Source organism: Bubalus bubalis, chromosome 1 (genome assembly GCF_019923935.1).
Source record: "Bubalus bubalis isolate 160015118507 breed Murrah chromosome 1, NDDB_SH_1, whole genome shotgun sequence".
NCBI lineage: Eukaryota > Metazoa > Chordata > Mammalia > Artiodactyla > Bovidae > Bubalus > Bubalus bubalis.
The window spans coordinates 70,177,150-70,190,216 of NC_059157.1; the positions used below are offsets into that span (position 1 = coordinate 70,177,150).

The window sequence follows — 13,067 nt, forward strand, 5'->3', positions numbered from 1 at the left end:
CTATCACATCTCCTGGGCTGAGTTTAATTTTGTTGTGCATGGCACTTCCGTTAGGTGGGCTCGGCTTTGTTGTGGAATAAACTGAAACCATCCAAATGTTTCATTTATTGGGCTGAGCACTTCAAGCGTTGTGTGTGTGTGTGTTTAATTTTCAGCCATTAACCTTTGTCATTGATATCCAACTCCATTTCCAAGACCCTCACGACTGTTCTGTAAATGAAATTTCTGTTCCCGTTTCAGCCAATCGGTGAGCAATAGCTGGCAGACAGTGGCAAACCACGTAAAGACCACCCTCTATACAGTGAGAGGACTACGGCCCAATACAATCTATTTATTCATGGTCAGAGCAATCAACCCCCAAGGTCTCAGTGACCCGAGTGCTATGTCAGACCCTGTGCGCACCCAAGGTAATTTCAGTAACTGTAAACGTGACTGGTTCTAGAAAGAGGCATTAAACATGTCATTAAGGACAAAGGCATTGCGGGACCAACGATAAATGCATCTGCGTTGCATATTAAAATGTTTCACTAGACCTGGTCCAGTGAAAGAAGAGAAAGCTTTGTTGTTCACCTTTAGTGAGTATAGCTTCTTTCTGCAGCTGTCAGGGTTTATATAGTAAAAATGAAACACAATAATTTGGTACAATTACATGGTAATTTAAGGCAAGGCTTAACTGTAGGGCTTCAGGGGTTTCCCAGGTAGCTCAATGGTAAAGAATCCACCTGCCAATGCAGGAGATGTGAATTCGATCCCTGGGTCAGCAGAATCCCCTGGAGGAGGAATGGCAACCAACTCCAGTATTCTTGCCTTGGAAATGCTATGGACAGAGGATCCTGGCAGGCTACAGTCTATGGGGTGGCAAAAGAGTCAGACATGACTTAGTGACTAACCAACAACAAAACTTAGTGGTCATCATTTTAATTATATAATAGAAATTTAAAGATATATAATTTATGGGCTTCCCTGGTGAGTCAGTGGTAATGAATCCACGTGTCAGTGAAGATGATCTGGGTTTAATCCATGGGTTGAGAAGATCCCCTGGAGAAGGTCATGGCAGCACACTCCAGTGTTCTTGCTTGGGAAATGCCATGGACCAAGGAGCCTGGTGGGCTTCAGTCCATGGGGTCATGAAGAGTCTGACATGCTGAGCACATGTCCACATAGGATTTTTCCATATTTCAAAGGAAGGGAAAATGTTTCTCCTTCTTTGAAATTAATTCTGCCATAATGAAAAGTGAATGTTAATGGATAAGATGTCCTGTTAAGGATATCAAAATTGCTTCCTGTGGTTCAAGAATTGTGTTTTGATTGCAAAGTGGGTCTCAAGGTGTGGTTCCTAAAAGCAGCATCTCATCACCTGGGGCTACCTTAGAAAAAATTCTCAGGCCCTGACTCTGAAGCTCTGGGGGTGGCGCCCAGCAGTCTATTAAAGTGCCCTCCAGGAATGTTCGTGCTCAAGTCTGACAAGCATCTTTACAGTAAATGGTATTAAACCAGATGTTTAAAGCAATAATTTGTTTCAGGAAGCTGTAAATCAGGCTTTCTTCCTGAGGTATGTGACGCTTTTGACTAATAAAAATATATATATATTATAAGATCAAAATGGAAGACTCCCCATCTCATCTTTAGTAGCCTGTCTCTTCACACTGAGAAATTGCTGGAGTCTAGGGGTTAATATGGGATGTTGAATCTCCCTTGTTACTAGTAGATGAAGGGAATTAATAAAATAGAAATGGTGGCTTTATTATTTGTTACGACTTACTTCCCACAGGGTTCTTGAGAAAGGGTTAATTATTTCTTATTTGTAAAAGGTTTTGAACAAGATATAATTCAAAGTAGTATTTTTATGCTATGAAAAGCACCATACAGCCATAAAATATTATTATAATTACAATGTAGCTTGGTGATAGTAACTAGCATGCTATTATAACAGAGAAGGGCACGTTAAAGGAATCAAGTCAAATAAAGTCACCACGTGATTTTGCAGCATCGCTGACATGATGACAGTCATGGGAGGAGGCGGTGCCACTTTGCCATTGTTCTCTAAGAAGTAATGTGATTAATTTTCCGTGATGATAAAGGGCCTGTAGGTAAAGAACCTGTCTCGAGAGAAAGAAAAAGTACAACAAGGAATTTGAAGACCTGAAACTGGTTCTATTTTACCTTGCCTGAATCCACTGGCTTTTAATGTGTATGAATTTCATGAGTAAATTTAATTATTGAACTTAAAAAAAAAGAGATGTATGGTTTTTAAGTTAAGAAATTGCAGTACTCAGATCATTTTTTTACTTGTGTAGATAGAAATAGGTTTTGTGCATAGCTGCAATGGAAAGTGGGGAGATCACAGAATGGGGAAGACTTTTGGTGTGATTAAATCTGGTGGCCCTTCTTGATCATTCAATAACAGTGCCAGTCACTAAATCTTGACTCATAAAATAACTTCTCTGGGAAAAGGTCAACAAAGATTAATGAAAAGTTGTTTGTGATCTGGCTTGTTCCAGTCGAGAGACCATATAGAGCAAAAGACTTATGCTCCCATAACAGATATTTAATAGAAAAACTCATGTTTTGTGTCTGAATGTCAGGATCATTTTTGACACCACACTTTCAAGCAACTTTGCATTCTGCCAAGCACTTCTTTGCAAAGAACATTTTGCGGTGTGAGCTCTTATTTTTTGAAGATACTAATGCTGTAGAATTTCCAAATTTCTTATTTCAGTAAGGCAGCAAATGCTTGTACCATCAATATCACAGTAAACCATAGGTATATTAGCAAAGACTAGTAGCATTCACATGATATTAATAATATATAGATATATTGATATATTGGTACATATATTGTGTATGTTGTCTAAAACTCCCTCTGCTGTTTATATTAAAGTTATATTAAAGATGAAAAAGAAGTGGAGCTAGAGAAAAATTACCAAGATGTAGTGCCCAATGGTTGTTGTTCTTTAGTCTCTCAGTCATGTCCAGCTATTTTGCGACCCCATGGACTGTAGACTTCCAGGCTCCTCTGTCCATGGGATTTCTCAGGCAAGATTACTGGGTTGTCATTTCCCTCTCCAGGAGATCTTGCTGACCCAAAGATCAAATTCCTAATTTCTGCACTGGCAGGGATATTCTTTTCCACTGAGCCACCAGGGAAGCCCTCCAATTTAAGTTAGTGCTGCTGCTGCTAAGTCACTTTAGTCGTGTCTGACTCTGTGCGACCCCATAGACGGTAGCCCACCAGGCTCCCCCATCCCTGGGATTCTCCAGGCAAGAACACTGGAGTGGGTTGCCAATTCCTTCTCCAATGCATGAAAGTGAAAAGTGAAAGTGAAGTCACTCAGTCGTATCCGACTCTTAGCGACCCCATGGACTGCAGCCTACCAGGCTCCTCCATCCATGGGATTTTCCAGGCAAGAGTACTGGAGTAGGGTGCCATTGCTTTCTCCAAAGTTAGTGTACCCAGTTTAAATTATTTTTGAGATAGGCACTTAAAAATATATTTGCAAGAGTAATGCTTCGTGGCCTGAGAAATTAGGAGAAGGCAAGATTAAGAAATTAAATCATTTTAAATTGTACTTCCTTCCTTAAGTAAGGTGACTACAGAAAAAAATCAACTTACCATTGCAGTGTACCACTTGAATCTGTATGAAATTCAGTGTTTGATGTCAGTTTGATGGACTTGGATATCTATAATTTATCTTATTTTTTTCTTTAATGGACACAAAGGGTATAAACTGTTGGATGGGAAATAGAACAGTGTTTAGGTGAATGGTGAATACATGATCAGAACAGATTATGGCTGAGAGTATATCATTCTAAACATTGCAATTCTTCTCACCCCAACACTCACTACAAAAAATCAGCAGCCTTATTTTTGTCAAGTATTGGAGTACTGTTCAGAATTTTACACAGAACATTGTATCGGTGTGTTCAATTGGTCATCAGAATTTTTTTGTGTGAATTTGGGAGGATTCATCCCCTTCTTTCCCTCATTTTATTTACCTTTAGTGGCAGGCTGCAGTCCATGGGATCACAAAGAGTCAGATACAACTGAGTGCCCACACACACACACACACACACAGTCACATAATTCACTCCTAGGCCCCCTGCTTCCTTTCTCTTCCACTCTCCCAGACTGAAATAGGTTCAGAAATAGCAACACACAACCTGCTAATTGGGAAAAGGGCTTGAACAAATTCCTAAACAGCAGTTTTCAGATCTGGCCCTGGTAACTACTTGTGGAAGTCCTTCAGTGTCTCAACATCTGTATTAAACTGATGTTTCTAAAGAAGTCTTACAGCCCACACTTTATCCTTTAGTAAGAAAATAATAGATCTTTCACAGCAGTGTACTGAATGGGGATAAGGGGTCGCTAACACTTTTAATATTATTTTAGTGAAGATAAATCTCACTTTATATCCTAAAGTGGTAGTATGTATATAAATATTCTTTAATGTTGTCACAAAGGATTTTTAATTTTCCCCCGTAATTATTTCTAATGGCATAATATTGGCTTATATAATATGTACTGGAATTGCACTGTGAATTTTTAAGGATTGGAACTGTTTATCCCTATAGATATCAGCCCACCAGCACAAGGAGTGGACCACAGGCAAGTCCAGAAAGAACTTGGAGATGTCCTTGTCCGTCTTCATACTCCAGTCGTACTGACTCCCACCACTGTTCAGGTCACATGGACGGTAAGTTTTTAAAGGCTATCCTAATGGTAGTCTCTTTTACTCCTTTGAGAAAACAAACCAGAAAAGAAAAAAGCAAACAAACCAAAAATCAAAACCCTCACCATTTAAAGTCAAGGTAAATCAAAGGCAAAAAAGAAAAAAAAAATTCAATAGGCAAAAGTATAAACAGAATGAAAATAGATCACAATATAAAAAATACGTTTTGTCTCCTGAATGTTTACATGGCCTTATTGAGATGTATTAGCACACCAGAGTTAAAGTATACAACTCAATATTTCTTGGTATCTTTGCGGACTTATGCAATCACCACCAGAATCTGGTTTTAGAATATTTCCTCATCCCAAAGTAAAACCCTGGGCTCTTGAGCAGCCACTCTTTCATTCCCCTGACTTTAGCCCTTTGCAACCACTAATCTGCTCTGTATGAATGTGCCTCTTGCTTTCATATGAATGAAATCATGCAATATGTGACCTTTTGTGTCTGGCTCTTATCACTCGGTGTGGTGCTTTTGAGGTTCATCCAAGTGGTAGTATGCATCAGTACTTTGTTTCTTTTTATTACAGAGTAGAATTCCATTGTGTAGATACATCACATACATCTGTTTAGCTGTTTATCAGCTAATTCGTCTTTGAGTTCTTTCCACTTTGGGCCATTATGAATAATGGTGTCATGAACACTTGGGTCTACATCGACATATATTTTAATTTCTCTTGATGTGTACTTATGAATTGTTGAATTAAACTCTTAACGTTTGGGTGAATTGCCAAAATGTTTTTCAGAGAGGTTACACAATTTTATGCTCCTACAGCAATATTAGAAGATTCTAGTTTCCTCACATCTTCAACAACCCTTGTTACCCTGGCTTTTTGATTATAGCCATTCTAGTGAGTATGCATGGTATATTACTGTGATTTTAATTTACATTTCTTTAATGACTGTTTTGACTCTTTTGTGTGTGTATTGAGCATTTGTATATCTTCTTTAGCAAAATGTCTGTTCAGATTCTTTGCCCATTTTGAAACTGAGTTGTCTTCTTAGTATAGTCTTACAAAGAGTTTCGTACATGTTGTGTGCAGATGCTTTATCAAATGTATGATTTGTAAATATTTTCTCCCATTCTGTGTGATGTTTTTTGCTTTTTTAATGATGTTACTTAAAGCACAAAAAAATTTAATTTTGAACTTTTCTTCTAAATTTAAATCAATTATCTTTAAATTCTTGTAGCTGAATATTACCCAGCAATACCAAAAAAGTATATAATTTCACATAGTATTAATTAATTTATAATTAATAATTACTTTATAGTAAAAATTAATGGGTCTTAAGAAATAGATTGATATTTTAATATATTCTTTATTATAATTTTTATATAATAAAGTAATTCCATACCTTATTGAATATCAACCTACCCGCTGTTATTTCAGAATGAAAAATGTTTTCATCACATGGTAGTCACTGCAATTAAAACAATAGCTAACATAAAAATATCCATATTATTCATATTAGAGATTATTAACCTTTATATATGTATTTGTGTCTGTGTGTCTGTGTTTTGTGAAGAAACAGATAATGTGCTTTCTTCTGCCTGATACACTTAGTGTCAACTTTTCATTCATGCTCAAGATCTCTTTATTATAGCCTCTAAAATTCCATACGGAGGATAAACGAGCACAGCTTTTCATAGCCCCCTGTTTGTTAATAGATCTTGTATGTTGTGTAAGTTATGGTCATTTGACCTAGGGATATCTAGAATTTTTTTGTTTTAATTATAATATTAGAATTATATCAATTATAATTGATTAGAAAGAATTATATTAATTAGAAAATATTTATAATTATGTCTCTGTTACTGTTTTTGTTGGTGGTGGTATTGTTTTAGTGGTAGTAGAAGAGTAACTTTAAAAAAAAGGATGTTACCTGCTTCGAATGCAGATTTCTTTAGGTTAATAACTTATTTCACCTATTTCCATCAATTTCCTCAATAAAAGAAGCTGAGAGTGGAAAACTGGTTATGTTTCATCAGTTCTTAATCAATAATGTTTGAATTATAAAACACAATGAAGAGAGTTATCCCAGGGTCTTCTTAATAATAAATCTATTGAGTAAACACAGTTCAGTAAGCATTTTTTGAGGACCAGTTTTAGAGTAAATGTTGGAAAACACTATATAACACTATATTTGTGTTGGAAAGCACAAATCTACTTGAGAAAAACACAGAACTTCTTAATGATGGTACATAGGGATAAGAGCCATAACTGATATATATATAAATTTTATAAACAGAGGCTTCCATCAAAGAAGAAGTAATTAACTCTGTCCTCAGGCATCAGAAACAGCATTATCACTTTTCTACATCTATATGGGGAAATATGGAGGCATTATTGTATTAGAACAGAAGAAACTGAATTAACATTTAAGGCTCTTTAGTCCAATTCTCAGAGAAGGCAATGGCACCCCACTCCAGTCCTCTTGCCTGGAAAATCCCATGCACGGAGGAGCCTGGTGGGCTGCAGTCCATGGGGTCGCTAAGAGTCAGAAACGACTGAGCGACCTCACTTTCACTTTTCACTTTCATGCATTGGAGAAGGAAATGGCAACCCACTCCAGTGTTGTTGCCTGGAGAATCCCAGGGATGGGGGAGCCTGGTGGGCTGCCGTCTATGGGGTCGCACAGAGTCGGACATGACTGAGCGACTTAGCAGCAGCAGCAGCAGCAGTCCAATTCTCTTTTTAAGGGGTGACCCTGGTGACTCAGTGGTAAAGAATCCATCTGCCAATGCAGGAGATGCAGCTTTGATCCCTGGGTCGGGCAGATCCCCTGGAGAAGGAAATGGCAACCCACTCCAGTATTCTTGCCTGGGAAATCCAATGGACAGAAGGAGCCTGGCGAACTACAGTCCACGGGGTTGCAAAGAGTCGGACACGACTTAGCAACTAAAAACAATAAGAACAGTAGATTGTAAAAGGAAACCAATGGAGACAGGTTGAACAGTGTTTGCAGGATCCTACATCTATGTATAGGTAAAAATGGGATTAGAGCTTCCTTAATGTAAATCTGCTCTTTGTTTTTCACTTGAAACTGTAGACAAATATTTAGTTGGAAGAAATACCTTTTATTAGTGGAATTTCAACTTATGACCTTGGACGGGGTATGTTGTTGCCCCTTAAATTAGACCAGTCTAATGTTTGGTCTGAGAGTACAAAACTGAGTAGTGGTTTAACAAAAAGTAAAACTAAATTTATGTTTTAAGAGTAGCTATGATTATCAGAGAAGGCAATTGCACCCCACTCCAGTACTCTTGCCTGGAAAATCCCATGGACGGAGGAGCCTGGTAGGCTGCAGTCCATGCGGTGGCGAAGAGTCAGACATGACTGCGCAACTTCACTTTCACTTTTCACTTTCATGCACTGGAGGAGGAAATGGCAACCCACTCCAGTGTTCTTGCCTGGATAATCCCAGGGACGGGGGAGCCTGGCGGGCTGCCGTCTATGGGGTCGCACAGAGTCGGACACGACTGAAGCAACTTAGCAGCAGCAGCAGCATGATTATTTAAGGTTGCATTGTTTCTAATTTTATTTTTCAGATAATTTCACATTGACTTATTTTGTTTTTGGCATACAATGGTTTCTATTTTTCTGCTTCCATGAAGGGACATAATGACCTCATCATTTTTCCAGTGGCACAGAAAGGGTATATTATCTGCCAAGATATCTCCCATTTTTCTGTAGCTTTGGCTCAATAGAAAACTATTCAATAATAAAGCCAAGGAAATGCTTGTATTTTTAACACCAGATTTTTCCTCATTCTCCCCTGATAAAAGTCTTCTCTGCTTTATTCTGAGTTTTAAAGGGTTGCTTTTTTAAGCTGCTTCTAAATGTGGGGATTATTTGGGTAAAGAATCAAAGTCATTATGTTTATGAAGTTAATCACTTTAAAAGTCACAGAGTTTAAAAGAATCAATCAAAGTAGCTCAGAATTGTAGGTCAGCAGTCTGGGTTCTTCCAGGAGAGGGACCTTGACATGTTCATCTTTATATCCCAAGAAAAGTGTTATTACTAGTCTACGTATCTCTCCCTCATAAGCTTGAGTTTTGTGAGTCCAAAGTTCAAGTTTTCACTTCTGTTTTTCTCAGAGCAGAACATTTATTATGAAATTCTTTTTCAATAACTGTCCATAGAATGATCAAATCAGTTGTCTTTATGCATTTTAATTTTTTTATTTTAAGAAAGAAAGTGTTTGACTATATCACAAATTCTCCATGAATTTGTATTTACACATAAGGTAAGTTATGTATTTGAGAAGTAAATTTAGTGAAATAAAGTTAGACTGGAGAGCGGATCTGTGGCCAAAGAAATTATAATCAAATATTTCATGTCATATTTTCAACTTGCTAAATGTGTATGTTCTGTGAATTATCACATTGTTAGTACATAAGTTTCAGGCATGTTGATGTTTGAGGAAAGAAATATATTCCCCAGCCCATGTATTTCAATTAGGGGTCAGCTGATGTAGTTTGTCAATAGTTGGCAGGATTCTGTTACCAAACACGCAGGACGTTTGGACTGGAAAAACTATCTGCCTGCCCCACGTGTCTAGTCTCAAACCAACAAAATTTAGCAAAGGCTACTTTATAAAATGACTGCTCTTATAATGAGGGTGGGTAAAAATGATGAAAATGGCTGTTTCACAAAGAAAGTAGCAATAAATCTCTTAAAGTCATTATTCGAGTTTGTGTGTGTGAGTGTTTTGTTTTTATTCAAGGACAAGAATTACAGGTCGCTTGCCCCTTAAATGTCACGACTACTGGAGTTGAAAGAGTAGTTTGGCAAACTAGAATTTCAGAACTCAGTTAAACCCAGATCTGTTACTCAGCAGGCTAAACCCACCAAAGGAAATTCACTCTGAATTTTCAGTATACATGGACTTTTTAAAATTGAAATGATAGATATTAAGTATCTTCATTTAATCTTTTAATGAATGTGCAGATTTGAGGGCCATGAATGGGCTCCCTTTTTTAGTATATCCCTTACATAACAATACCTCTATCATTGTGCAGCTCTAAAACTTGAAAAGTGCTTTATTATTTGTGTAAATTAAGTAAACTGAGACTCAAAACATTTAAAAAGCTAAACCATAACTCAATTGAGATCTTATGACCCGAATATCGAGACTCTCTTTACGTGTTCCTAAGACAATACTCTTTTATTCAGATTTCAGGAAATTCCGATTTTTTTTTTAATTTAGAAAACCCATGGTTTTGTGGCCAAACTCTGATTATGGAGATGGTTTGTGTGTGTGTGAGCACTCAGTCATGTCTCACTCTTTGCAACCCCACGTTCTGTGGCCCACCAGGCTCCTCTGTCCATGGGATTTTCCCATAGACAGAGTGAGAATACTGGAGTGAGTTGCCATTTCCTCTTCCAGGCGATCTTCCTGACCCAGGGATCAAACCCTCATTCTCCTGCATCTCCTGAATTTCAGTCAGATTCTTTACCACTGAGGCACCTAGCAATCCCATCACAATTATAATAGACTCTAAAAGAAAATGTTCCTTCTTTTAATTAGAATTTAATAAAACTAGTGACAAGCATATGGTTTATCTTGAAAGTGATCACTTGTCAAAAGGTTCACCAAAATCAGTGGTGTAGAACACGTATTTGTTAAAGTCTCACCTGGTTTTAAACAGGTGATGTGCAGCATTTTCACTTTTGCTTTCACCTGTAACAACAAACTTTCCTTCTGAAAAGAATATAGAGCATGTATGTATAGCAACCACACAAAATCAAGTCAAAGTATTTAGCTATTAAGTAGGCCATTACACCAGGGAAGGCAGTATACACTGAAGTGAGCAAAGCAATGTTGTGCAGTAAACATTAGCTTCATAAAGTCCTAAAACACTTAATTAATGAAAACCAAACATGGATAAAACCAATTTACCCTGATTTACAGACTCCCTTCATCTGGAAACAGCTGCTTAATGTTCTTCTTAAAAACACAGCTTGCTTCTTTCAGTATTAACAAGCTATTACTGTGAGTTATGTCTTTCTTTCAGTATATAAATTCCCTTAAAGTGAATGCAGAAAAGTTTATAAAATGCAAGCTTAATGTTGTTTTAACATATGCCTCAGGGATTTTTTTTTTTGAACATTGACAGTTATGATGAAAGGCATCTCTCTTTGTCTCTCATAAATTTAGCTTTTTGCATTTTAGTTTCCTTGTTTTATAATGTCTAGAGAACTTCTACTTTTCGATAAATATGTACTTTGGTATGAACACAAACTGGTAGCTTGGATGAGGATTCAAAGATCGTGAGCTTTGGTATCAGAACTGAGCTTACTTTTCTTTGACATAGCCTCATACAAGTGTAGTACTAATTCCACAAATCTTTAAGAGTTAGAAAGCTGTCATGTGGGTGAAGGAATTCTTACTTGTTGAGACTCATCTGTGAAACCAGAATTAGCTATACTTAGAAACACACATGCTCACGCAAATCCAACTTTATGGATTGTTCTAGCATGGACATTCTACATACCAAAGACATAGCCCTTTGTCTTGCTGTATTTTGATTGAGGTTCTGTATTTGTACATTTTCTGTCTTCACTTAAAAAATATTTTAAAATGCTGCAACTAATAAAGAAATGCCAGAAGGTATTACATGAAAGAGTATCATTTGTGTTATTATGTGTTAACAGTTGGATACAGACATTTTTTAAAAAACTGAAATAGCCATTTCCATCATCACCTTCTTTATTTTCTCTCTTTTCTCAGCCTTCCTAAAATAGGGTTACTCCATCTCATCTCCATTGAATTTTACATTTTACTTGACAATGAAATATGTCAAGCTAAAGACTTCTTAGAATATGGCTATTAAACTATAATATCTGGAATATTAATTGAAGAAGGTACTGTGATAGTTATATTTAAGTCAAGCATTTCTAAAAATTAGCAGGACATTCAAATGTTGAAAAAGCTAAAAGTCCTTTTCTCCCTGAAATGAAACAGTGATAAAACTCCAATAAAAAGTGTTCAATAGATATAAAACAAGAACTTGTTTTTTGGATTTTTGATATTAGTTTTCCAGTTCAAATTTTCAGATTTTTATTAAAAATAGCTCTTTATCCTCTGTACCTCAAATGAATGAAAGAAAAAAGAAAGCTGTTAAAGTGTGCTAACAGTGGGAGTATTGGAGGACCTTGAAGTTGTTAACTTAATAAATGTCTTTTATTTAATATTTGTTAATCACTATAAACTTTTCATATGCTTTTAAAACAGGAGCTCTAGCTCCACAACTAAGTCTCTTTTATATGCTTCCTCCAGCCACAGGAATTTTACATACGCTGTTCCTACTTTTCTTCCTCTATATAAATCTTACTTTCCATACAGATCTCAGCACTTGTTCTTCTTCTGGGAAACTGTCTCCCTGATCAATCAACTTCTCTCCACTCTAGGCTTTCTTGTCTGCTAGCGCATCTCATTCATAACATCATAACAAACAAATATGATGTAACTTGCCCATTGTTTGAGTGATCATGAGATAATTTCCACCTTCTACCTGAACTCTATGCACCGGGAGGCCAGGGACTGACTCTCCTTTCATTCTCCATTTTTATCCTCAGAGTTTAACAGAATAACTGACACCTCTAATGGGAACTCAGAAAATGGTTGAGTGAGTAAAGGTGTTAGTGAATGAATAAGGGGTGATAATGGAGATTCCTGACAAATAGCACACTACATATAAAACCACAATGAATACCGTAGAAGGACAAACAGATGACAGAGCTAGAAATATTGACAGGACTTGGTGCTAATCCAAAGAATTTGAATTAATTGTATCTTAACTACTATGAAGTATTTTAAACAGGGGATAATATAGTTCCACTCTTCATTTTGGAAGTAACAACTTGGAATCATGTGAACTCAGAACTGAAAGAGGATGTTGGAAGCAGGGTGATGAATTAGAAAGACATGACATCGCTCGGACACTTCTATTTGGTTTCAAAAGCTTTTTGCTTTGTCTTGCAGGTTGATCGCCAACCCCAGTTTATTCAAGGCTACCGAGTGATGTACCGTCAGACTTCAGGCCTGCAGGCTACAACGACATGGCAGAATTTAGATGCCAAAGTCCCAACTGAGAGAAGTGCTGTCTTAGTCAATCTGAAAAAGGGGGTGACTTACGAAATTAAAGTTCGACCATATTTTAATGAGTTCCAAGGAATGGATAGTGAATCTAAAACAGTTCGTACTACTGAAGAAGGTCAGTATTCAGATTTCTAACATGAACCAACCTTAAACTGTAATGAAATCAACTTCTGTTGAAGTTCTAGTTTTATCGTCTTCCTTAGAAGAGTACCAATAGAGAATTCTAAAAGTGAA

General features: G+C 36.9%; 1 protein-coding gene across 9 annotated transcripts in view; it reads left to right on the forward strand.

Annotated features, from left to right (window-relative positions):
• Nucleotides 1–13,067, forward strand: part of ROBO2 (roundabout guidance receptor 2) — a 663,217-nt gene that overhangs the window by 561,942 nt on the left and 88,208 nt on the right. For all 9 annotated transcript variants that reach the window (XM_044940048.2, XM_044940051.2, XM_044940065.2 and 6 more), the window contains 3 exons: nucleotides 241–407; nucleotides 4,573–4,694; nucleotides 12,717–12,948. In XM_044940048.2, the coding sequence (XP_044795983.2) occupies nucleotides 241–407; nucleotides 4,573–4,694; nucleotides 12,717–12,948 (521 nt within the window). The remainder of the gene's footprint in view (nucleotides 1–240; nucleotides 408–4,572; nucleotides 4,695–12,716; nucleotides 12,949–13,067) is intronic.